The following is a 25413-nucleotide window of genomic DNA, read 5'->3' as shown; positions in this document are numbered from 1 at the left end:
TTTTAATTATTATTTAAACATATTAAAAAGTTTTACGCTCATTATTAATAGAGATTGAAACTAAATATTTTTTTGTTTCGAAGTTGAAATCAAGGCATATTCACTGCCAAAAGTCAGTTAAAAATTTTCCATATTATTCGTTATTTCTTATTTTATTCAAAGTTTTTGGTCAAATTCTTAATTTTCTCTCAAACCGTATACTTTTTTTGTGTAGATAGTATTTATTTACCTCATGATATGCTGCAAAGCCCAATTAGTCACGAATTTTTAATTTTATGTACTCTTGTCTCCGATTGTACCTCCCAACTGTTTGTTTCACACATTTAACGAAAAACGGATTTTTTTCAACCCTGTTGGTCATCCTGTAAGAGTATCATCGGTAGGGTAGGTGATATGCCGCAATTGAAATTCCTTATTCCAGCACAGAGTTGTAAGCTATTATTCTAATAATGAAAACACAACGGTCCCCGAGAACAACTGCACCAAGTGGGCGACAAAGGTAATGATGTAGACAACAAGTTCTCTAGCTGCAGCTCAAGTTCCACCGACACTAGGAAAATGTGTTAATCAGACAGAAAACAGTCTCCCATTTCCCCATACCACTCGGTAACTGCTGTTCGAATGGCTTCCGTCCCATTTACGTACTCAACAATTTAATCGTAAGTGCGGAATGCATCGTTTGAGCTGCAGCCAGTGCGAATCAAACAAAAGCACAGTAACTGGAATAACGAAAACCATTTTAAATTTTAAGCTTTTATGGTAAGGCAAAAAGTTCACCGAACATAGAAATTTCACATTTCTTTGTCGACTTTTTTCTTTTTATGTCGCACAAGCGAAAATGTATAATTTGGAGAACGTTTGGAATATATTTTTTTTAACTACATCTACCCGAAAATACCAACTTCATTTCTGAAAAATTCTTACACGGAGAAAATTAAATTTTTATAACAACGCAAAAATTATAATTTTCAATTGTAAATGACTAAATTTTCCGTAGAAATAGTAGAATTTATTAGGTAACTTGTAATAATCTCAATTTTGACAAGTTTCTTTGAAAATTATTTCAAGTTTCTCAATTAATACATAATTAAATTTGTAAAATCGACTAAAATACGTAGCAAATTTATTTCTGCTGGGATTTAATTTTTACAAATTCGGATTCAAATTGTAATTTTTATTATTTTCGCTTACGCAGCAACGGGGCTAGTGGGATAAATTGTAAATATCGCTTTAATATTTACTTAAATTAAATTTTCCTTATCCATTTTCTCCGTGTAAAATCTTTTGAATAAAGCGTAGCACCCTTCAAACTTATATTACCTAGATAAAGATGAAGATAATTGTACTAATTTTCCTATACCAAGCCGTGTTTTTCAAGAGATGACGCCGCTCTTTGATGATTGTATGTAGTAGAATACCCCTATGTTCTGCTAACAATTCGCCACTACTGTATATTATACTTAAACAGCAAAATCTTAACAGTAACTACTGAAAATTTTACTGAAGTCATCACCAGCATTAAAAAATCATTTTGGTTGATGTCACGCATAATTCAAAATCTCTCTGTTAATTTTCCTTAATAATTAGTAAATAAAAGTATTATTCAAAGAAGTTCAATGACAATTTTATTAAATCACTTTCACAGTGAAATGCTATTAATTAGATTTTCTAAACAATCAACAACCACATTAGTATCTTCAGCTGTTAGTAAACTCATTCCTGAAAGTAATATATATATTGCTTATTGCCGAAACATCGAAGAATAATAAATCTACAAAACAATAGCAGCACCCTACAAGCCTTAACAGAAAAATTAATTGATTTAACTTTTACTGTAAAAATTACGAACTATTGTACCAGAATACAGTTTTTATATAACTATGAGAAATATCAAAATATAACAGCGTTTCGCAAGAATGTTTACCATCTTAGATCAAAATTTGCCCCACAATCTTGTGCAAAAATACCAGAAGAAGTTCGGTCAAGTGTGAGTCGGATTCTTGGAGGAATTTGAAAAGAACATGTTTGCGATAATAGTGAAATAGTAGGCCATTTCTTCCACAAGCTATGTGTGAAAATAGTACACCTCTGTGTCCTTTCGTTTCGGAGATATTCAAAGTAGCGCAGAGGACTGCAACAGTCTATTTATTATTTTAGTGCAAATTTTAGGGAAATTGATACATTTTAGACATAATATATGGTTAACAAAGTGTTATTCAAAATTTAACCAGGAATTCAAAAATGAAACAATAAATGGGCATTCCATTTGAAAAAATGAAGTTAGGTTGCCTCCAGGAAAGATGGGATACTCTGTATAATCGAAAATAATTTAGGGACATTAAGATACTTTTATGGAACCACTTTTGTAAGAAACTTTTCTGATATCTTTAACTGTAAAATTATGTAGTTTTTTCCAGGGTGGCGGTCAAACAATAACACAACTATATGTTTTTGTAACTTTTCGGTTTATTTAACCACACTTTTGGAGGGTTACTGTTTGTACATAGATATTAAATTACAAACATTCTATCATCAGTACAAGCTGTAACACTCCAAAAGTCCGAAGATGGTTAAATAAGCCGAAACGTTACAAAAACATATAGTTGTGCCATTACTTGACCGCCACTCCAGAAAAAACTACATAATTTTAATAGTAACGGTCAGGAATTTAACTTAAAGAAACACGTTGGCTTGGGACACCCTGTATATAGCTTCGACAAAATGTATATATGTATAATTATACCTTTGACGGCATATATCTGTGACCTACTCAAATACTACTTCCAATTTCCACGGTCTAAACACCAACTTCCACTACGAGCACTGTGTTGCGAGAACAAGAAGCTCATGCGATGATGATCTGTGGATTTTCCTTCTCCGACAACAAGCGCATAATGCTCATCAGGCCCCGGCATCTGAACGGACTCGGGTGTAGAATTCGCACTTGAATAACGAATGCCTGGCACCGCTTGCAAATTACTTCACACTTGCATAAATGAACGAGGTTACGTTTCACGGTAAATTGTGACGTCATTTATTTCAACTACCCCGAAATTCTGGCGCAACGCTTTTATAAATTAAAGATTAGACCAAAGTGGATTTATACCTTCGTGAAAATCTATTCAGCGAATTCCTTTTTAAAGGACTCTCTGAGAAAAAAAGCGAAAGTGAGTAGATAAGCAAATTTTGTCTTCTCTATTATATTACTTCTGGGTTGTTTTATTAATTTATTAAGTTAATTAACTTTTGAGTCGTCAAATCTTTTATATAAAATACCAAATGAAACAGGCACCTTCAGATTCCACTTACTAATCAACTGAAAAAAGTATTTTACATAATTCTTTATCATAAGCAAAAAATTTTTCTCTCCTATTGGAATAACGTAGCCCCTCGAGAATTAAACTTTAGATAAATATTAAAAAAAAAATAAAATAGGCCTAATATGTCTCCAAATTATGGATTAAGGCGGCTCCAGCATTTAACAATACGTTTGCAATTGAAATCGTTGAATACCAAAGGTACTGTTTAGTCCCAAGTACTAAAGGTGTCTAATTGATCGAGTGGCAAAGATGCTTTTTGGCCATAACAATCGTCAAGTACAAAAAGTGGCATCGGAAGCTAAGATCTGCTTTTACATACCTTACGCCATAGTCTAGCTGTCTAAACTAGGGTTGGGCGACTATTCAATTTAACAGTCGACTATCGATTACAGAAATATAATCGATTATTGCCATTAATCAGAGTAATGGATTCTAATTAATCGATCAATCGATTACTATTAATTGTCTTGGGCAACCTATTATCTACATTATGTCATCAGGGTGGTAAAGAAAACCAAGTGAAGGTGATATTATTAGAGTTGAGCGATTTTATTAAATTAATCGATTATTTTTAAAAATGGAAAATAATCAGATAATTTTCCCAGCCCTAGTCTAAACTCTAGATCATATTTTAGCTTTCGACAGGAAAATTGTTAGATTCCTCATCCAGGTCCCCTTGGACCAAATTTTTCTGTGGTTTTCATGAACCAATTAAATAAATATTTGGTAGGGGTAATATTCCACCGATTACAATCGTTCACTTCCTTCACAACAGCTGTCTTTCGCAATTTCCAACTGCATAGAAAAATATTTTACATAAATTCTTTGTTTTAATTTTACTTCAAAAAAACCCTGGTACCTTTTAGTGGCATGACATAAATTGTTCCCTGTAATTACTAGAACAAAATTGGAAGTGGTTGTCGTCAAAAGACGACAAAACGCTTTTGGTCTAGAGAGGCCGGCGATCACACAACCAACCTGTTAATGAACATCTCAGTTAACCATTTCGCGGCTGTCAATTACACACACCTGCAGCATTTTGTGCATCGACAAGACTTGATTGCTTTCAGTTTATCCATTATTCACACCGGAAACTGCACTTGATGGAAATAATTATAGTGCGATTCGGTTACCCCGCCGTCAAACTATAGATGACATTTTCCATTAATTTTATTCAAATTTTACATCACCTTTTAAACGGACGTATCAACCGGAACTTAAGTAAGTACCCATTGCTGTGATCAACTCTGACATGTCATTTAAAGCAAAGAGAAAGTTTTCAGTAGTGCTGGAAGATTGTTATTATTTGCAAGGGAGGAAGAAGTAGGGATAGAGCGAATATAAAGATAGGAGACGAAACATTAGAAGAAGTGACTAACTTTAGGTTAGGTTAGGAAGTCAGATAAGTCACGCCGGAAAGATTAGTAAGGATGAAAAGTAAAGCACAGCGCCGAGTCGAGTCGCCTTCAATAAAAAGAAGTCACTTCTATGATCGCCAACGGTTAATTTAAAAAGTAGAAAAAGATTGTTAAATGTGTATATTTTGTTTGGAGGGCGGCGTTGTACCGGTGCGATACATTGACGGTGGACGCGCCGTAAGAGAAAAAGGTTAGAAGCGTTCGAAATGTGGTGTTACAGGAGAATGATGAGGATACCGTGGATAGAGAGGGTTAGAAATGAAGAGGTATTAGAAGGAATAGGAGAACAGAGGACTCTTTGGAACATAAGATAGGCGAGATAGGTTGGTAGGACACCTCAGGCATAAATGTCTAGTCAGAGATATTAAAGGCAGAAACAATCGTTAAAAGGAGAATAGGTAAACCTAGATTAAATTACTGTTTAAATTAGTTAAGGATGTGGGATGTTCTTAAAGGAAATGCAAGTGGAGGTGCATGTCCAATCAGTCTTAGGACTTATGATGATGAAGTAATCTATTATTTGATTAATATGAATAAGTAATCGATTAATCGAAATAGGAATTTAAATTATGAATATAAAGCAAAATTGTTCCCTAATACCTGAATTAAGCACCAAGGAAATTTTTGATTTAAATATAAAAATTCAGAAAGTTACACACAACCTCTCTCCCGTCTATTTTCCTTTATTTCTGAATGACATATTTTGTGAAGAGAAAACCAGGAAAAATATCTACATGCCAATGAGAATGTAGAGCTACTGAGAAAGAAAACCGCCAGTCGAACTCGCGCACCAAGGGTTCCATACAAACTTACAGGAATATACCTAAAAATGTAGTTCATTCGTCTGTCACCAGAATAGGGTCTCGAAGATTTTCCCCGCTCTTATAATAATAGCTTATCTTATAAGGGTTCCTTTTTTCCTTTAAAGGTGCGGAACCCTAACATTTAATGAAGATAGTGGATCTTTATTAATTTTAAATAACTAGCTTTGAGAAATCTCGACAACTAGGGCGAAACGTTGGCGATTATTTTTAAAAAATAAATAGCATTTAACCCCTTCCCCAGGGGAAGAATGGAGAATAAAATTATATCCTTTAAATTGAAGAAAAAGTTTTCAATATTTCGTCCAAATTTGAACAGGTACTAGGACTAGAGAACTCATCACAATTTATCTGAGAAAAAATCATTCATGTATTAAAAAGCAGTCTGAAATTGTTTAATCTCTTTCTGTAAACTTCATATAAACGCCACTGAACGTCTTTATGTCCTTCTAGGTGTTTTAATCACAAAAAGCACAACAACTTTATGTCATTCTCCATTGATACGTCTTGTCTATATTTTCTGTACCTATTTGTTATTTAAGCAGATAAATATCGATTTCGAAACGCAGTAGATACACATCCGCGAACATATAAAAATAAAATGCGTCCAGATATTTTTAAAGCAAATTAAATTCCTCCTCGGTCATGTAAATGAATCTAATTGTTGGTTGAAATGACCAACGTTAAATAGCCATTTGCAATTCAGATGGATTAACGCAAGCACAAACTGCTCGAATCCGAAAGCTTTAGGTCACTAATGGCCACACATTTGGATAATGTTTCGCTGAAATACATTTGAAATTTAAAAAAGTGATTCAAAATAAAATGAAAGAGGGTTCGTTTTATCAAAAAAGTTCCTAGAGAAATTATATGCCTTATAGTGATTAACAATTAACACAGTAACGTTAATTTTTTATATTACATACAATATTAAATTTTGCTGTTGTTAGGGTTCCGTAAGAAATGGTAAAAAAGGAACCCTTTCCCACAATTACAGACTTAAGGTAACTAATCATAAGTAATATACCAACTAAAATTAATTAATTGCGGACTCCATCGACTTTTTTGGCAGAGTTGTAAAAAACTTTAACCACTAAAGAACCCTTTCGTTGTCCTTCTGTCTGCCCGAGTCCAACAATCAGACACAACAATTACAAACTTGATATAACTAATCGTAAGTAAAATACCAACTAAAGTTAATTAATTGTGACTTCTTCTACTTTTTTGGTAGAGAAGATAAAACCACCAAGTACTTTTTTAATTAAGACAAGCATTACAAACTTTATACCTTGCAAAACAGTTAATTACAAACTGTAAATCCACGAAAAATAAAATGAAGTCTGAAGTTTGTGACTTAAAATGAATTCAATTTCAGAAAAGAATAATGTTCTCGAACGATAAATAAATTAGTTTTATGTAGACGTCGATAGTGAAGCCGCGGATAAAACCTATCATGAAATTTTGTACACAAATTGTCAGGGATACAGAAAAGGGTATAAGATACCTTTTATTCAGGAAACAATACTATTCCCGAGGGATAGAAAAATTAGTTTTATATGATTAGTTTTATATGATTGTTAAGGGTACAGAAAAGGACATAGGGTGCCTCTTACCCAGAAAAAAATGCTATTTCCGAAGGATAGCAAAATTACTTTTGTGTGGTCGTTGATGACCATTGACATGTATCAATGACAATTAAAGTGAACGAAACAGCGGGTAAAACCTATCACGATATTTTAGATAGACATTGTCAGGAGTATAGAAAAGGGCATAGGGTACCTTTTATCCAGAAAAAAAATACTGTTCTCAAATGATAGAAAAAATAGTTTTATCTGATAAGGTCGTCAGTCCTAAGACTAGAACAACCCACATCCTTAACTATTTCTGAACAATAATCTAACCTAGGTCTACCTGTACCCCTCCTAACTCCCGTTTCTGCCTCTAATATGTCTCTGACTAGACCTTCATGCCTGAGAAGGTGTCCTACCAACCTATCTCGCCTATTTCTTATTGAATTCCATAGAGTCCTCTGTTCTCTTACGTTTTCTAATACCTCTTCATTTCTAACCTTCTCCATCCACGGTATCCTCATCATTCGCCTGTGACACCACATTAATGATCATTGACATTTATTTAAGACATCAACGCAAGCGAAAAGCTCAAAGTTCCTCATGCACGAATTTCCTAAATGTGGATACATTGTGAGCGTTTATTGTTTTGGTTGTTCCTCAAACAAAACGAAACTACACCAAAAGTAAACATCCATCATTTATAAAATCACGGTACTTGTACAATTCTATTGTACTTGGCCTTTTAAACAAAGAACCGAGCAAACTTTGTAGGTATTTTCAATTTCCATTCCCACACATGCCATTCATCAGCAATAGTCGCAAAACAAAAAACAAATTCCAATTCTAACCGCATAGCCCCGAGGAAATTTAATTAATCTCGAAAACTACATTAGCGAGGGGCATTCAAGAATAACAACAATAACCCAAACATCTGCTCAACATCTATACATCTAACTTTGTTTCGCAAATTGTGAATTACCTCCAGCACACTTCCCACAAAACTGATTAAGGTTACTTTGGTTTATTCGATTACGTTCAATATAATTTATCGCATCGCAAAATCCAATTTGCTACAATTAATAAATCATCTCTTCAAATCGATACAGCGCCTTATAGTGCCTTCAAAGAATGGACATTAGTTCCCACGAGGTGTATATATAATGGACCAAGTGATTAATAGGACATTATAGGAAGTGTCCGTGCAGTTTGAAATATGCCCAATATGAGAGGGCAGTGTGATAACAACTATAGAAATAATCAAATCGACCGAGCATTATTTGTAATGGTCGTCACCTATGGGTCAGAAAAACTGGTAAATGCCTAGTTTAGCAGTCACACCCGCGATCAAGTTGAATTTTTAGTATGTTGTAGAGGTGATTATGCTGATCATTTTAATTGCGCGAAAATGATAATAGGCAACAATACGGAATTTGGAAATGTATATGCATTGGTGACATCATTGTTTGGTTAGGTAGATTTATGACAGATTAGAGTTTTTTTAATGCTCCTGCTTCTGGGCTGATATGTTGGAACAATGTCATGTGGTTATCTTTATTCGAAATCATCTAGTTCCTGGGTATTAGCTATTTATCAGATTACCAGAAATCCACATGGCAATATTCATAATGTCGAGGCAATGTGATAAATAACTAAGTTCAAACTACTTATTATATATACAGTGGAATCCGTTTATAATGACATCGAAAGGAATCGACAAACACGTCATAATAACCGGACGTCATACAAAGCGGTTTGTGAAAAAAAAAACATTTTTATGTATGTATTTAATTATACACGTTATACACATACAAGTGTATTTTTTAATGAATATAATCTGTAATTTTTGTCTGCTTTTGTTTTTCCATTTTATTGTAAAAATAGTCTCTAATACTATTGTGTATAGAAGACATCGCCATGGTCAAATTATCGTTTTCAATATTGCTATTAACAAATCGGGATAATAATTCTGCAGCTTTTAATGCATCTTCTGCGGTAGGTAATGGTTCTTCCACGACTACCTCTTNATGAAATGAAAATTGCACGTTTATTACGTACACATTATACACATACAAGTGTATTTTTTAATGAATATAATCTGTAATTTTTGTCTGCTTTTGTTTTTCCATTTTATTGTAAAAATAGTCTCTAATACTATTGTGTATAGAAGACATCGCCATGGTCAAATTATCGTTTTCAATATTGCTATTAACAAATCAGTATAATAATTCTGCAGCTTTTAATGCCTCTTCTGCGGTAGGTAATGGTTCTTCCTCGACTTCCTCTCCGCCATCACTTTCAAGTTGTTCCTTAGCATTAATGTTCTGTACCAAATTGTCATCGGTGGGTTCTTCGGATGTGAGGAGAACGCTATCGATACTTTGCACTGTCGGTCATTATAACCGGACAATTTATTAAAAGTGGGTCATAATAAGCGATATGTCACTATAAGCGAAGCCATTATATCCGACTTTTTTATAAAGAATTTTATATGAAAACCAAACTTCGTAGTGTAATTACGTCATAATAGGCAGTTGGTCAATATAAGCGGCGTCATAATAAACGGATTCTACTGTATTTATTTCGCCTTTATCCTACTATTATTCATAATGCGCGGGCATTATGAAAAATGCCCCAATTTGTTACTTAGTCTACAACATATACAACTATTATTTCTCTTTCAAAATGGTTCATATAGAAAAGATATTGGATGGTACATATAAAACATAATCATCATTTTTATTATAGGGTCGTTAGTCCTGAGACGGATTGGACACGCACCTCCACTCTTTCCTATTCTGAGCTAATCTTCGCAGTTTCCTAAAACTAGAACATCCCACATCCTTAACTATTTTTAAGAAATCTTATTCTAATTCTAATCCAATCTAGGTCTACGAACTTTTCTAACCTTTTCCTTTCTGCCGCGCCCACTGTCCACATTTTGCACCCGTACAGGGTTGTGTTTCAGACATACATCTATAACAATGTGTTTCAAATTTAAATTAACCACTTGCATGCGTAGAACGGACTTCTATTTATTAAAGGCAATTCGAACCTGTGCTATCTTTTTATATTTCTTCTTCCATCATAAATTATCTGACTTCCTGGATACAAAAACTCAGCGATTTCATCTAATTTTTCGTTTCCTAGCTTTAAATTCTCTATTTCCCTAACTCGTCCTTGCTAGATGCAAATTTAACCGTACTGTAGATAAGAATAAAAAAATGTTAAATGTTAAAAAAGTTAATTTTAAAGAAAAACAATTGGAGTACTATACTTCGTTTACTTTCTCTAGCAACGTGCCCCTTCAAATGTCTTGGATGGGCGCTGGCAAAATCGTAGGTAGTGAGAAAAAAGCTCATTATACTCTCGACTCTTGTTCATTAAACATACTTTTTCATACAGTACCTGCCAAAAGTTTTGTTCAATCATCAATAGTAGTGCGAGTCGAAAACAAGCGTTAAAGCCTTTAATATGCCTTTAAATATAAATAAACATCTTGTTGATATTTTCAGTAGTAATTGGTGCCAATAACAGCACATTTGAGCAATGCAATTTTAGTGGATAAAATGGTCAATTTTTCCGTACAGTACTGTACGGATTGTACGCTCCGTTTGGTCGAGAGTTGTCTCCTTTCTTTTCTAGCCTAGTGCTATTCTTTTCTACTTTGCGCCGGTCAAACTAAAGGTCACATCGCTAGAGAAACTAAACGAAGTATATGAGACTTAACTGTAATAAAGGCTAAAAATTCCAGATCGAGGATGACACTAAAGCTTAATTAATTGCCCCTTAATTAATTTTGATTTTGTGCAGAATGTGTAATACCTGCTTTAAAATTATTTGAACATGATCTACAGAAACTCTTATTATTCCTTGACTATGTAAGTGCGTCTACTTTTTTCTTAAACGTTCCCCAATTTTTAACAAAATGATGGACACGCCACGCCGTTTGTATACGTCATGCAGCAAAGAGTTGGAGACAGCAGTTCGGAATTTCTTCTCCTCGGATCTTGAAACTCTCACGGGTGCTTTCTTGCCTCTCTAATGGCGATATTTAACTGTCGCAGCAGACCTTAAACGGTAGGCTTTTAATGAAACAACGACAAGAAGTTCTTTCCCGTCACGGACGATTATTTATTCCCTTGTCCAAGCCTAGTCGAGCGTGAAGCGCCGAGTGTATCAAAAGTTTTGTTCCGAAGCAAAACTGATGCTTTCACAGTCCCTGGCAGCGTGCCCTCCGGGACCGATATACCGTTTCCGACAAAGCGCGCATTTTGAATCATTCCTTGCCACCGACACCAGCGCCATTCGCTTCCCTTTCTAACCCTGCGTCATGTCTACCTACCCTTCAGCACCATCCACGCTGTCATATGTAAAACAGGGATTCAGCTGTCAGCCGCAAATTCGAATGTGAAATGGAGTATGTGACATGGAAAGTTTGTTAGCCCTTATCATCCGTGTTTATTTCTTTTCTAGGTTTTACTCAAACCGAAACTTTTTTGCTTTTCCTAAGTAGAGAGATTTCAATCACAACAACTATAACTTTAATATTTTTATTTACGCAATTTTCTTGAGAACAATCAATCAACGTCATAATTGTTTTTTTTTTAAGAAATTTTGCGGCACTCAATATTAATTATAGAAAACAACCAAAAATAAGGGAGTCTTTTTCGGTCCCGTTATCCATCATTTTAGCATCGTACCTTATGAAAATGCTGGTATGCAAGGGAAGAAAAAGTAGGGAAGGAACGACTGTGTATATAGGACACGAAAAATTAGAAGAAGTGACCGATTTTAAGTATCCAGGAAATCAGATAAATCAGAACGGAAGGAGTAGTTGAGATATAAAGCAGAGGATACTGCGAGGTCGAGTCGTCTTCATTAAAAACAACTCACGTCTCTGCTCGCGAACGATTAATTTAGAAATTTGAAAAAAATTCTTACAGATGTATGTTTGGAACGCAGTGCTGTACGGGTGCGAAACATGGACGCTGGGTGTGGCGGAAAAGAAAAGGTTAGAAGCCTTCGAAATGTGGTGTCATAGGCGAATGACGAGGATACCGTGGATGGAGAAGGTTAGAAATGAAGAGGTGTTAGAAAGAATACGAGAACAGAGGACTCTAAGGAAGACAAAAAAAAGCAGGCGAGATAGGTTTGAAGGTCTAGTCAGAGAGATATTAAAGGTAGAAACAGGAGTTACGAGGAGTAGAGGTAGACCTAGATTAGACTACCGTTCGCAAATAGTTAAGGATGTGGGTTGTTCTAGTTTTGGGGAAATGCGAAGATTAACTCAGAATAGGAAGGAGTACAGATGCGTATCCAACCAGTTAAGACTGTCCTAAGGGACTGACGGCCTTATTATGATGATATTAAGAAATTCTCTTAAAAATTCAGTTCCATAATAAAAGGCCGTAACTTTTGATTGCGTTGACTTAAAATTTTGGGTTTTCCACAGCTCCAAAGGATTGCAGACCCGACCATTATAAAAATCTCTTTACACTTTGGAGTGAAAACGTCATGTATCCATTTTAATTGAATGGAAAACAAGTAACAAAACCAATTTTCTTCCAAAATGTTGGGGTAAAAGCTTTTTCGGAAGAGAGGATCCCTATGAACGCCTACCCGGGGTTCGAAATCCTAACATCACCCCTGACTATATTAAAAGGTTATATATAGTATAGTCGAAATAGGAAGGCAATGTCCCCAATAAATAGTGCACACTAAAGGCATATCGTTTTTCTCGTTCTTACAAACGGAAGGTATCCTGTCTTCACTCTCTAAACACGCCTCCTCCACAGCTGCGTCGAGACCTGCACCTACGTTTCATAAGAATCAATCGAATAAAATGAGACGATCGACGACATGCTTGTCTTATCATTTGTACCTACATAAAATGGGCAAATTTACAGGGTCGGCTTAAAGTTGGTGTATTTGTGCGAATAGTCATCTCTCTACATATACCGTTTAAGTTATTTTTTCGTTGTAACTATTGTTGTCGTTGTTTTTGTTGGTGTTAATGTTGTTTTTATTGTTATTTTTGTTGTTAACTTTCAACGAAACTCATTCAATCTGTTTTGATGTACAATCGAAATTATGTAAATATTATTGCATTGAATTATCTTAGATCTTTTTCACCATACTGTAGCACGACTACTACCTTAAGCCGATCCTGAAAATGTGCTCATTTAATGTAGGTACAGACAACAAGACGAGCACGTTTTCAACCGTCTCATTCTATTCGATTGATTCTTATGAAACGTAGGTGCAGGACTCGACGCAGCTGTGGAGGAGGCGTGTCTAGAGAATAAAGACAGCATATCTTTCGTTTGTAAGAACGAGAAAAACGATATGCCTTTAGTGTGCATTATTTATTGGGGACTTTGCCTTCTTATTTCGACTGTACTATAGTAATTTCATATCCATTATGGCTCCCTGATACGATTATTCAATAAAAAGAATCCTAAATATTATCAGGTAAAAAATTTTTTATTTCTTCATAATATTCCCGATGTTTCGCCCCTGGGTTTGAGATCTTCTTCGACTGTTAATTGTAACGTACAAGTAATTTTGGTTTAACTAAATATTTTTAAGTCCATCCAAATTTAGGTTTTAACAATGCAGTTGCTACGATAAAATTGCGAACTTATCCTTTGCAAAAACAACATGCGCTTCGTTCGTGTGAAAGACAGTTAATTATGGCATCGCAGATAATCTGATAAATATGCAGGATTAACAAGAGTTCCGAAGGCCGTAATGGGATAAAATTACGCCCGAGTTTCCCCTAAATAAATAGGATCGCTTTAAATAAGTAAAAAACTGAATCGTCGTAGAAATATTAATTGCAAACTGGGGCGTTACACACAGATGTGACTCCTATCCGATGTAGAAAATCTGGGATAAAAGTTTTGCGCCTAGCATTATTGCGAGGAAAAGACGAGAGAATTACACGGAATGATGTAAGTAATATCTTTTGGGGAACGAAGAAGCGCGGATATTTTACAGCTTGGTTTTAATAAAGCCTGAGACAGTCATACGTAAGCATAGAAAATCTACTGCGTCTTTAAAAGAAATTTGTTAGGATAATACAATCCCGTTCTTAACTTCATAAAGTTAGCAAACGGTTCTTTCTAAATATAAATAAAATACGAGGAAAAACTTGGTTTAGAGAAAAGTATCCAGCTTTGCATCAACTTTTTGACGTGACAACGTCTTATAATTTGATGGAGCCGGCTGCACGCACGAAAAAACATAACTCATGCGGCGTTACCTCGCTCTGAGGCGTTCCATTTAAGGCTTGAAGTGCAAGCGAGAGCGCGGAACGAGCGACAAAGAGTCACAATCGGCCTCCGCGTTCGGCAGCGTTCGACATCTGTCTTTCTCCTACTTGAGAGCGATACGTCCGCGTGGACAGCTGCTATACAATAATACATTTCCATTTACCTCCTTCTCTATATCCATACAAAGTATCTATTAAACAAATCAAATTAAAATTTTCTTTTGAAAAATGAAACCATTCCATCAGTATTTTCTTATGACGTTGTCACGTTCAACTATCGTCAGTAAACAACCGATTTTCTAATTTTCTTTAAATCTGGAGTCATACATCTGACGTAAAAAGCTTAATCATACAAAACGTAAGAAAAATGGACTGTACTTTTCTAGTTTTGTTGAATAATGTAAGTTAATTTTCATTTTTTATTATATCAGAATTATACAGGGTAGTTCAATAAGCGCGCCTTGCTCTCTAGCGGCCTTGCCGTTGAAATTGGAAGAAAATGTTTCCAATAAAAAATGTTCCTGTTCCAATGGGCCATCTGCGATAAATAATTTCAGAGATGATGGACTCCCTGATACACCGGAAGTATACATTAGCTGCCTTATTTTAAATGGAACACCCTATATATTGTTAAATTTTTAAATTCAGCATCGATTTTAATGTCTATAGTTTGTTAAGCATATAGTTTTTGCCTGCACGATATTTTTTTGGAGTTAATAATTTCTAGAAAATTTCACGTTTGTAGTAACTAACAAAAATTTATAATGTGAAAATGAAAGGTTTACAATAACAAGGGTACATATTTTATAATTCATTCTAAATAAAGTTTGTTCCCAGTATTGTTTATATCGGAGTTTAATTCACTTCGACGATAAGCCTTTTTGAGAAAATTCTGCTCGTGGAGTCACGGCAATCTATTATGACATTAAGTGTTTGTGTTGTGTTGGGTTTCAGTAATTTTATCAATAATTCGAATGAACATGACATAATTTGTTTTCGCCATGCCGACTAGGATCTATCCGTTTTCTCTGCACATTACAAAATAATTAACAAATCGTAATTATTTTGAAAACCGTCAAGCGTATATTCTAATATGCCTTAATAAAGTCCAAAAAGAATTAATTTTGCAGCCGAGGATGTCAAAATGAACATAGCTTCCGATTTGAAAAAAATGAGTTATTGATGTTTGAAACATTTAAAATTTGAACATTACTAGTGTCATGATTTAATGTGCTTTAAAAATTTTTAAGGAAAGTCAGGTGCGTTTATTTAATTTAGAAATTCAAAAAAGGTTGTTAAAGGTGTATGTTTGGAGCGCGACGCTGTACGGGTGCGAAACATGAACAGTGAACGTGACGGGAAAGAAAAGGTTAGAAGCGTTCGAAATGTGGTGTGTTATCGGCGAATGATGAGGACACCATGGATAGAGAAGGTTAGAAATGAAGAGGTATTAGAAAGAATAGGAAAACAGAGGGCTCTATGGAAATCAATAGGAAATAGGCGAAATAGGTTATCAGGACAACTTCTCAGGCATTAGGAGTTAGGAGGGGTAGAGGTAGGCCTAGATTCGTAAATAGTTAAGAATGTAAGTTGTTCTAGTTTTAGGGAAATGCGGAAATTGGCTCAGGATAGGAATGAGTGGAGGTGCAGTCTTAGGACTAACGATCTTATGATGATTAGTTAGATATATCTAATCCAATATGAAAAATTATTTAGCCAAAATGGACGAGCAGTGTAGTAATGTTTCGCTCATACGATGGTAGTTACCCATATAACGACAACGTAACAAAACCAGTCGATCAAAAGAATAATTTGGCCTCTATCAGCTTAATTACCGCTGTGTGCATGGTGTACTAATCCAGCAGGAGGCTGGGCAAGCCGGGCCGCCACATCACGATCATCCATTTGTAACCGACTGCTCATAATTTAACCAAACCAGAGAATACAATCCAATCAAATCGTATTCGTAACTACCCCAAAAAGCCAACAGTAATTAACGTAATTTATAATACAAAGCGGGCCCGACCGATTACGTCATTAACGATCCTACAACGTTCAACCCGCACCATTCACATCCACTCGTGGCTTTACCAACGAAATAATTAATTCAGTTGAAAGGAATTCACCAAAAAATAATATATAGATTACTTACACGGAGTCTGATGTTAAACCGATCGTTGTTTCAAGGAGGTATGTGCCAACACCCTACAAAATAAACGACACTTATTAAACAAAAAACAAAACAACATGAAGAATTTACTACAACAGATCGTGATTGTGTTCCAGAAATCTCTGGAATAGAACGAGAATGTGAAGACTAAATTGTTAGTCACAAATATAACTTTAAATGCAAAAATTGTAAAAACTGAAGCTCAAAAAGCATTTCTAGCAAATAAATTATTATTTTATATTGACAACCTTTTCTCCATTTTTAATTTGTATTACTGAAGCATTCGTCATTCCAGGACTACAACGACGACATTCGCCAGGAGCAAATGTGGGAGATGCAGGTATTATCAAGTCAAAGAAACAACAATAACAAATGTAATGATGGCATTGCTATCAATCAAAATTTATCGCTCGACTGCCCGCTAGATGATAGTCTTGACGGGGATGCCATGGAAGGTACACCAGACAGTTCAGCCGAGGACCATCCAGCAATGAGAGGGATACAATCAGGTAAGTAAAGAACCGATTCTCTTACTGTTTTTTCCGTAATCAATATGTATTATAAAAGAAAGTGTACAATGTGCGTGCCGCTAAAACACAGAAATGAGTCTCGGTACGATCAAGGGAGTTATATGGTGTGATAACCCTTTAACTCCCATCCACTAAAAAAGTTCCCATTTTTGCCTGAAGGGCATGCTATTGAATATAGCGGCTGGAAGTTTCGCCCTCTAGAAATTTCTGGAACAGTCCAGGACATTCGAGAGTATTCGAAAGCATTCCACAATATTCCAGAAAATTCTGGAATGTTCGCGGACATCCCAGCTCTTTATGGAACATTCCATAACACTCTGAAATGTTGTGGAATATTGTGGACCATTCGAAGATTTTTTTGTATAAAGGTACCTATTGGTAGAGTGTATGTAAAGCAAGATCCGTCATCGGTTAGAACGTTCTGGGTCATCTTGGAACATTCTGGAATGTTGTGGAATGTTCGGGAATAGTCTCAAATGTCCCAGATCATTGTGGGACGTTTCAGAACACACTCGAATGTTGTGAAATGTTCTAAAACATTGTAGACTATTCGAAGCCTTTTTTGCATATGTCGGGCTACCTATGTACCTCTTATACTTTAAAGTTTATCCTTTTATTTCAACTACCACAACATGTCATATCAACTCCCTGAAGTCGGGTACCCCAGATAATAATGAATATAAATTCAACACTGCTGACTTTAATCTGATGTTAGACGAAGTGGTAATGTTTTAATAGTTCAATTAATAGCAAATATCAGAAGATAGCGACATATTTCCGTAACTCGATATTACAGAAAAGTGCTTATATGCTGCATCTTCGGTGTGTGCTGATGAGATCTTCTAAGATCAAAATTGATATTCACATCTGATAGTTCCGATAAATTACTGATCAAGAATTTTTTATTATTTAATTTTTGTGTAGGTGAATTTAAAATAAAAAAATATGAAGACAAAAAGTTTTAATTTAGGTTTAAAGAATAAAAAACTTCTAACGTTATATACCTAATACACAGTCAAAATAATCAGTGATCTACAAGAATCCTTACTAGAAATAAAAAAATTGTCTGGGTACTTACCATTAATTCAGTTCTTCTCTACCATTCGTTGCTCTCCGAATCTGAAAAACAAAAGAATGAGATGTAAATATTGTCTTTCTAGCATCAGGACGATGTCCAAATATTATAACAAAACTTAAAAACTTCAACCTACTACTTATAAAAATAAGGCAAATCATTCATTTCATAGAACATATATACCTACCTCTTTGTTAACATTTTTTCTTTTTATTTTTGGGAAAGATTTTAAAATAAAAATTATTTAGAAAGCTGCTTCCACTTGAAATAAAGTTGTTGTTATTTATCATTTTATTTAATTTTAATTTAATTTCACGTATTGTTTATTTGCAATATTAATGCAATCTTAAATGCAAATTTGTTATAAAAAAAGTATAATTTTTTCTGTTAGTCCGATTGTTACCTTTAAAATAAAAAATATTCCTACGACCCGAGGAGAGGATATTACGCGTGTTTAAAAGGGCCTATAAAACGTCTCACCGACGACGTTTCGACAGCTTGTCCCTTCAGTGGGCAATCCCATCAAAGGGACATTATTACGGGCGTCACGTCTTGAATTTATTGATATCAAATCATTCAGGTAGTAAAGTCCTTCGTGTCCTCCATTTCCCCAACATAAGTCGTAAAAATTTGTGGAAATTCCACTAAAATGTTATGGCTTTACTTCCCTTTTATCACCTGGATATCTTCAGAAAGAGATTTATGACGTCAACGCCTTCTCGGACACACACTTAAGAATTTTATTGAGCAGGAATTCACGAGATACTTCATACGAAATACACCATTATTGTTTAACCGATCAAACAAGAAAAAAAGAGAAAAAAGTTCTCATGCATATATTTTTAGCATTTACATTAACAATAATTAAGGTAAAAGACCCAATTATTGACACTGGCCCAGTTTCTGACAATTTTAGGTTTATGTTGAATTAAAAAAAAAAAAAGATCTTAAGTGGGTTAATAAATTTTTTAAAAATTAAAATAAATTTATTCTGTACCTAATTAATGACAAGCACAATAATAAAAAATAAGAAAACTTAATAAAAAACAATCTTTAAGTGTGGAGTGACTGCGGAAGCCATTTTTTAGTTATGGTCTAAGCAAATTACGGAAGCGCGTTCGACGATTCAATCAGTGAAATAATCATTATATAAGTATAAAAATATAATAAAATATATATAAATTGTTTAATAATGAACCATTATTTAGTCTAAAAAATCAATAAATCATATTAAATAAAGCTTTATTAATAAAATATAAGTGTCAATAACTAGGCTCAATTTTATAGGTATGTCGCAGTTATTGACACTCACATTATTACCTCTTACTCAGCAGGACATTTGTTTGTTGACATCCATAAAATGTTTCAAAATTTGTATTTATTATGATTATTATGATTTGATATACTATTTTCTGTAATTACAGCGATAAATATTCATTTAATATTTTTGTGAATAAACTAAACATTATATTCACTGTTATAAATAATTCTTTCAAATACGAAAATGATTGTTGTAAAAGAAATTTCATCTTTGTTAGTGTTAAAATGATTATTACTATGATAATTTTTACTTTCAATTGAATTATAAATTTTATTGATGATACAAATACATATTTTTGTTTGTTATTTTCAGGAGTTAATTATTTTTGTTAAAAATAACAATATCTTACTTATAATAAATATTTAATTTATCTTTAATGAATACTTAATTACTTACAGTTTATTTAAACTTGATAATACATAATTTAACCTAGAGAGAATCATTATCAAATATGAGTGTCAGAAACTAGGCCGATGGCAGTGTCAGAAACTACAGCACAAGAAATTTTAAGTGTCAGAAACTGGGTCTTCAAACATCACTTTTTAAATCATTAATTAAAATTACTAATTCGCTTCAAATAATTATATCGCGTATATGAGTTTTTCTAGAAACTCTGAACTTGTTTATAGTATAAAAATTATTTATTCTAATTAAATATTATTTTAGTTATCGTAATATAATCTCAGCTGTCACTCTTAGAGTGTCAGAAACTGGGCCTTTTACCTTAATCCTTGTTTTTTGGAACTTTGAATTTAATAAAAGTAGTTACAACCCCACGAAAGAACCTACCTAAAGGCCAAAACTCTAGCGTCCACTTAAACCTGTGTAGTGTATTGGCTTAGTTCAATCCAAACGAAGCTGTCAAGCCACAGATAAAACTAGTAACAATGAAAAATAAATAATTTTTAACAACCAATGAAGAACAAGATTTTGATAATAACCTTGTACATATATATCTATGTGTAATGTTTCATAAAATACAATACATTACAAATTCAATTTACATTTCTATTACCGTATTAATTGTGTATTTTTGAAGTACAACTGATTGAAGCAGAATTGATCGATTGTGGTTGATAATCAATTAGCATGTTACAAATAGACTACCAATTAAGAACATGTCAAACAATCAGGTTACTGATTGATATCTTGAGGTTAATTTGCGGTAAACACTGGGTTATAGAATGTGTCCCGTGATATCTCTAACAATAGAAACATGGGTTTAGTATAATTATGGTTTTGTGGTATTTGCTTAATTTAAATTTCAAATTACGCATTATTTACAAAACGAATCGTTAACCTCATAGAGCAACATTTATTGATATTATTTTATATTATTTAATTTATTATTTTTGATCACCATATTCTATTTTTGGTCAAAGATTCAACATCGAATCTTTCATTTGGAACACCCCTGAAGATACTTTTCGAACCTGAAGACGAAACATTTAGGCATTTGATTTAAAGTAGACCACGGTAACTCAGCCCAGAACCATCTACGAAAGCCCACACAACCTCAAATAAAGGTTCATTTATAAAAAGAATCAATTAATCACTAACTCTATGGTTCTGATAGCTAATAGTTGTCCTCTAATTAGTTCGATGACTCTATTAGCTTTAAAGAATTTTGTAGAACAGGATGGAATATCAGTCGGTTCAAAATTTAACAATTTGCATTCGTTATTGTAAAGATAATTGACGCCTTGATCCACAATACCAAGGGGTTTTAATTAAATTTTTCAATGCCGTCCCGCTCCAAGCATCCATTTGGCGGAAGTTTTTCCAGGAAGTGTGGTTTTATTTTCCTATTAATGTTGACTGAGTTCATTATCTTTCCGTTTCAGAAAAATCTACATCATAAACGCCTTCCAATGAAAGCCAGCGTCGGCCGCAGTCGAAACTTAGCGCAATTAAATTATCTTACGTAAGATACACAAAATTTCCGGACGAGAAATTAAAAATTCATGACGGTAAAATTCACCGGCTATGTCCGATGTTGAAAAGCATTCAATAGTGAGAACACGCCGAACCTCGGGCAAAGAAATTTAAAATGTGTTTAACTTCAAAGTCTTGAAATGCCTCGAGCTTGACACTTCTTCCTTTTGTACTACGTACGCCTACACAGCACCCTTCACCACTTGACTCAGTTTACCTTCCTCGATCCGCTCTTTGCGCTTCAAGTTGAGCAAACTCTTACTTTTCTATGTGCATACCTACCTACGCTGCGAAAATTTCAGAACTAACAAAATTTTAATGGCTTGTTTGAATTACTTAATTATATTTTATCGTCGTTTTCTCTTTTTGTTTCTTTTTGCTTTGTTATATGATCGTAAAGGAAATGTAAACTTCTACAGCGGAAAATTGTTTTTTAAATTACTATTTCAATAGAGTAGGATCTAAGGTGACCTAGACGAGACATTACCCCTACTCAGGGGCTCCACAAGTGCCCCCGCATTTCCATTATGTAAAAGCGTAGAATATGTCTCTAAGTAGCCCTTCATGATCAGAGAGGCAATCTTCCGAGTGGCACATGCCGGCGTCTTCTTGCCCAAAAAAGGGAAGAATGAGCAAATCCAATGTGAAAACGATGCTCATTGTCTTTTTTGACATGGAGGGCATCGTCCACCGTGAATTTGTTCCTCATGGACAAACCGTCAACGCCAAGTTTTACGTGGAAGTGCTCAAGAGACTCAAACGAAGGGTCAATCGGGTCCGACAAGACATCGCAGCCGACTGGAAGTTGCACCACGACAGCTACCTGACCAAGGCCGGCATCCCAACGCTTCCGCAGCCGCCCTACAGCCCAGATGTGCCCCCCACATGCCGGACTTTTCTTTTGTTTGCTCGCCTGACAAGGCCGATGAAAGGCAAGCATTCTGAGACGACAAAGGGGATCCAAGCAGCATGCACCGCGGCTCTTAAGGCTATTCCAAAGAATGCCTTCCGTGACGCCTTCAATGCTTGGAAATCGCGCTGGCAGCGCTGCATCGACACAGAAGAAGCCTATTTTGAAAGCTTTTAAAGAATTGTAACGATTGGCCCATTAAATTTTTTTAAATCGACTCAGTCCTATTACTTTCCGGACAAGCCCTGTATGTCTCTAAGTAGCCCTTCATGATGATGACTATTGGAAAAAACCCTTTCGTCTCTCCTTCTCTGGATTATAATTAGACTGTCCATGCACTTGTGAGAAAACACTCATGTATTGCAAATTCTAAAGGAAGTCAACGTTTCGAACTTCGACCGAAAGGACTTTGAGATAATCCTCGATGCGGATATTACATCCTTTGAATATATGTTAATTAACAGAATCTCCGGACAGGATAAATTGTACAGAGGACCCTGGATTATCGGATTATTATTAATATGTACCTTAAACATGTATAATATATTGTAAGGTTCGAGGATGTAATAATTCTGGTGCTTATGCGCGGTCGCATCCGTGGCGGTGAATTTGTTTGCGAACAAAATGGTTTCTAATGCTTCATAAATCTTCTGAGGTTCGTGATTTTCAACGTTAACGAGGCCCCTTTGATATTCAATAGTGATCAGAATAGATGTGTAACATTTGTATACCATACGGAAAGCATGTCAAAAACTAAAAAGCGCCACGCTAACCAAGTAAATACGGCTTAAGATTATGTAGGTCAAACAAAAAAAAACAGCTTTCTCGGAAACGTAAATATATTTTTAGGGGCACATAGATATATCGCATTTCAGGTTGGAGAAACAAAAAAAGGCTTCTTAAGATACAGTGCAAATAGTAGCCAATGATATATAACATTTCATCATCATCATCATAGGGTCGTCAGACTGGTTGGACACGCACCACCACTCCTCCCTATACTGAGCTAATCTTCGCATTTCCCTAACACTAGAACAACCCACATCCTTAACTATTTGTGAACAGTAATCTAACCCAGGTCTACCTCTACCCCTCCTAACTCCTGTTTCTGCCTCTAATATGTCTCTGACTAGACCTTCATACCTGAGCAGGTGTCCTACCAGTCCTCTGTTCTCCTATTCTTTCTAATACCACTTCATCTCTAACCTTTTCTACCCACGTTATCCTCATCATTCGCCTATAACACCACATTTCGAAGGCTTCTAACTTTTTCTTTTCCGCCGCGCCCACTGTCCATGCTTCGCACCCGTACAACGCCGCGCGCCAAACATACACCTTTAATAACCTTTTCCGAATTTCTAAATTAACCGTTCGCGTGACTTCTGTCTACTACCTGACTAATAGTTTTGTGAAAATTTTATCGAATTGAATTTAATAGGTACTTGAAATAATTTAATTTATATTCTAAATTAGCTCTGACTCGCGACTTCATCCATGTCAAACTATCAAATTGTTTATAAAAAATACATTGGTTATATCCAACAAAAATGAACAAAACAGTAACCTAAATCACTCCTAAAAACCTTCTCCTCATGTCGGTTTTATTAAAATCAGCAAAGCCGTTTGGGTCAGTCAACAGGGACAGTTTAATCCTACCCTTGCAACAAACTTTTGTCCTACCCTTTAGTTTAAGCTTGTACATGTAGGTATGGTCTTGAAGTCGATTTTTTTTTTCTAAATTTCAATTTTTAGTGTATATACTTTTTGTTTTCGTCGATTTTTTCAAAAAGCACTGAATCAATTTTGATAAAATTTATATGTAACTACCTCCGAAGCATGACCTCCTAAACAAAAAAAGAATAATTAAAATCAATTCATAATTGAGGGAGTAATCGCGTAACAGACATACAAAGAAAAACCTACAGTCGAATGAATGATAATTACTTCACAAACTTTAAGAAAAGCTTCGTCGCACTCTCTTACTATAGGGTTGTTCGGAAAGTCATTTCGTTTTTTCCCGACAGAGGATTTAATTGTATTCTTTTGCACCCAACTTCACATTTAAGCCGTATAATTTTTATATGCTTTGAGAGCTCATATAGCAAGGCTTGTGTGTGAAAAATTCCAATTAATTCTACGCAGTAGTTTTTGGTTGGTGCCCTTTTAAATATGGAGAGCGATAAGCAGCATTTTCGACATATCTTACTGTTTTACTACAGAAAGGGTAAAAATGCTGTTCAAGCCAGAAAGAAATTGACTGATGTGTATGGAGAAGGTGTGTTGACAGTACGCCAGTGCCAGAACTGGTTCGCTAAATTTCGATCCGGCAATTTTGATGTCGAAGATGCACCACGTTCGGGAAGGCCGGTTGAAGCTGATAAAGACGCGATAAAGGCATTAGTTGATGTGAACCGGCGAATAACAACACGTGAGATCGGATTGAGGTTAAATTTATCAAATTCAACAGTTTATGACCACTTGAAAGGCCTGGGATTATCCTCGAAGCTCGATGTATGGGTTCCCCATGTTCTCACAGAGAGAAATCTGTGTCGCCGCATTGACGTCTGCGATTCGCTTCTCAAACGTCACGAAAATGATCCGTTTTTGAAGCGCATCATCACTGGGGACGAAAAATGGGTTGTATACAACAACGTCAAACGCAAGAGGTCATGGAGCAAAAAAGATGAACCGGCTCAAACCATTTCCAAAGCCGATATTCACCAAAAAAAGGTGATGCTGTCTGTTTGGTGGGATTTTAAAGGAATCGTTTTTTTTTAGCTTTTACCGGATAACACAACGATTAATTCGGAAGTCTACTGTCATCAGCTGGACAAACTGAATGATGCACTTCAACAGAAAAGGTCAGAACTAATCAACAGGAAAGGTGTAGTGTTTCACCAAGACAACGCGAGACCTCACACAAGTTTGGTCACTCGCCAAAAGCTTTTACAGCTTGAATGGGATACAATGCTACACCCACCATATTCTCCAGACCTGGCACCATCGGATTATTATTTGTTCCGGTCACTCCAAAATTTTTTAGACGGTAAAACCTTCACCTCAAATGAG

At 35.1% G+C, this 25413-nt stretch overlaps 1 protein-coding gene and 1 long non-coding RNA gene across 3 annotated transcripts in view; one reads left to right on the top strand and one right to left on the bottom strand.

Moving 5' to 3' along the window:
• LOC108738769 overlaps positions 1-25413 on the bottom strand; it is a 104607-nt gene that overhangs the window by 8682 nt on the left and 70512 nt on the right. For both annotated transcript variants that reach the window (XR_003232055.1, XR_003232054.1), the window contains exons 4-5: positions 18182-18222; positions 16556-16608 (exon numbers count right to left, since the gene is read on the bottom strand). This is a non-coding gene — a long non-coding RNA (uncharacterized LOC108738769). The remainder of the gene's footprint in view (positions 1-16555; positions 16609-18181; positions 18223-25413) is intronic.
• LOC108738768 (KH domain-containing, RNA-binding, signal transduction-associated protein 2-like) overlaps positions 1-25413 on the top strand; it is a 140566-nt gene that overhangs the window by 103450 nt on the left and 11703 nt on the right. The window contains exon 5 of the mRNA XM_025979153.1: positions 16869-17082. Coding sequence (XP_025834938.1) covers positions 16869-17082 — 214 coding nt within the window. The remainder of the gene's footprint in view (positions 1-16868; positions 17083-25413) is intronic.

The sequence above is a fragment of the Agrilus planipennis genome, unplaced genomic scaffold (genome assembly GCF_000699045.2).
Source record: "Agrilus planipennis isolate EAB-ADULT unplaced genomic scaffold, Apla_2.0 scaffold221, whole genome shotgun sequence".
Lineage (NCBI taxonomy): Eukaryota > Metazoa > Arthropoda > Insecta > Coleoptera > Buprestidae > Agrilus > Agrilus planipennis.
The sequence above is the reverse complement of the archived record's forward strand: the minus strand, read 5'-3'. Positions and strand labels throughout refer to the sequence as shown.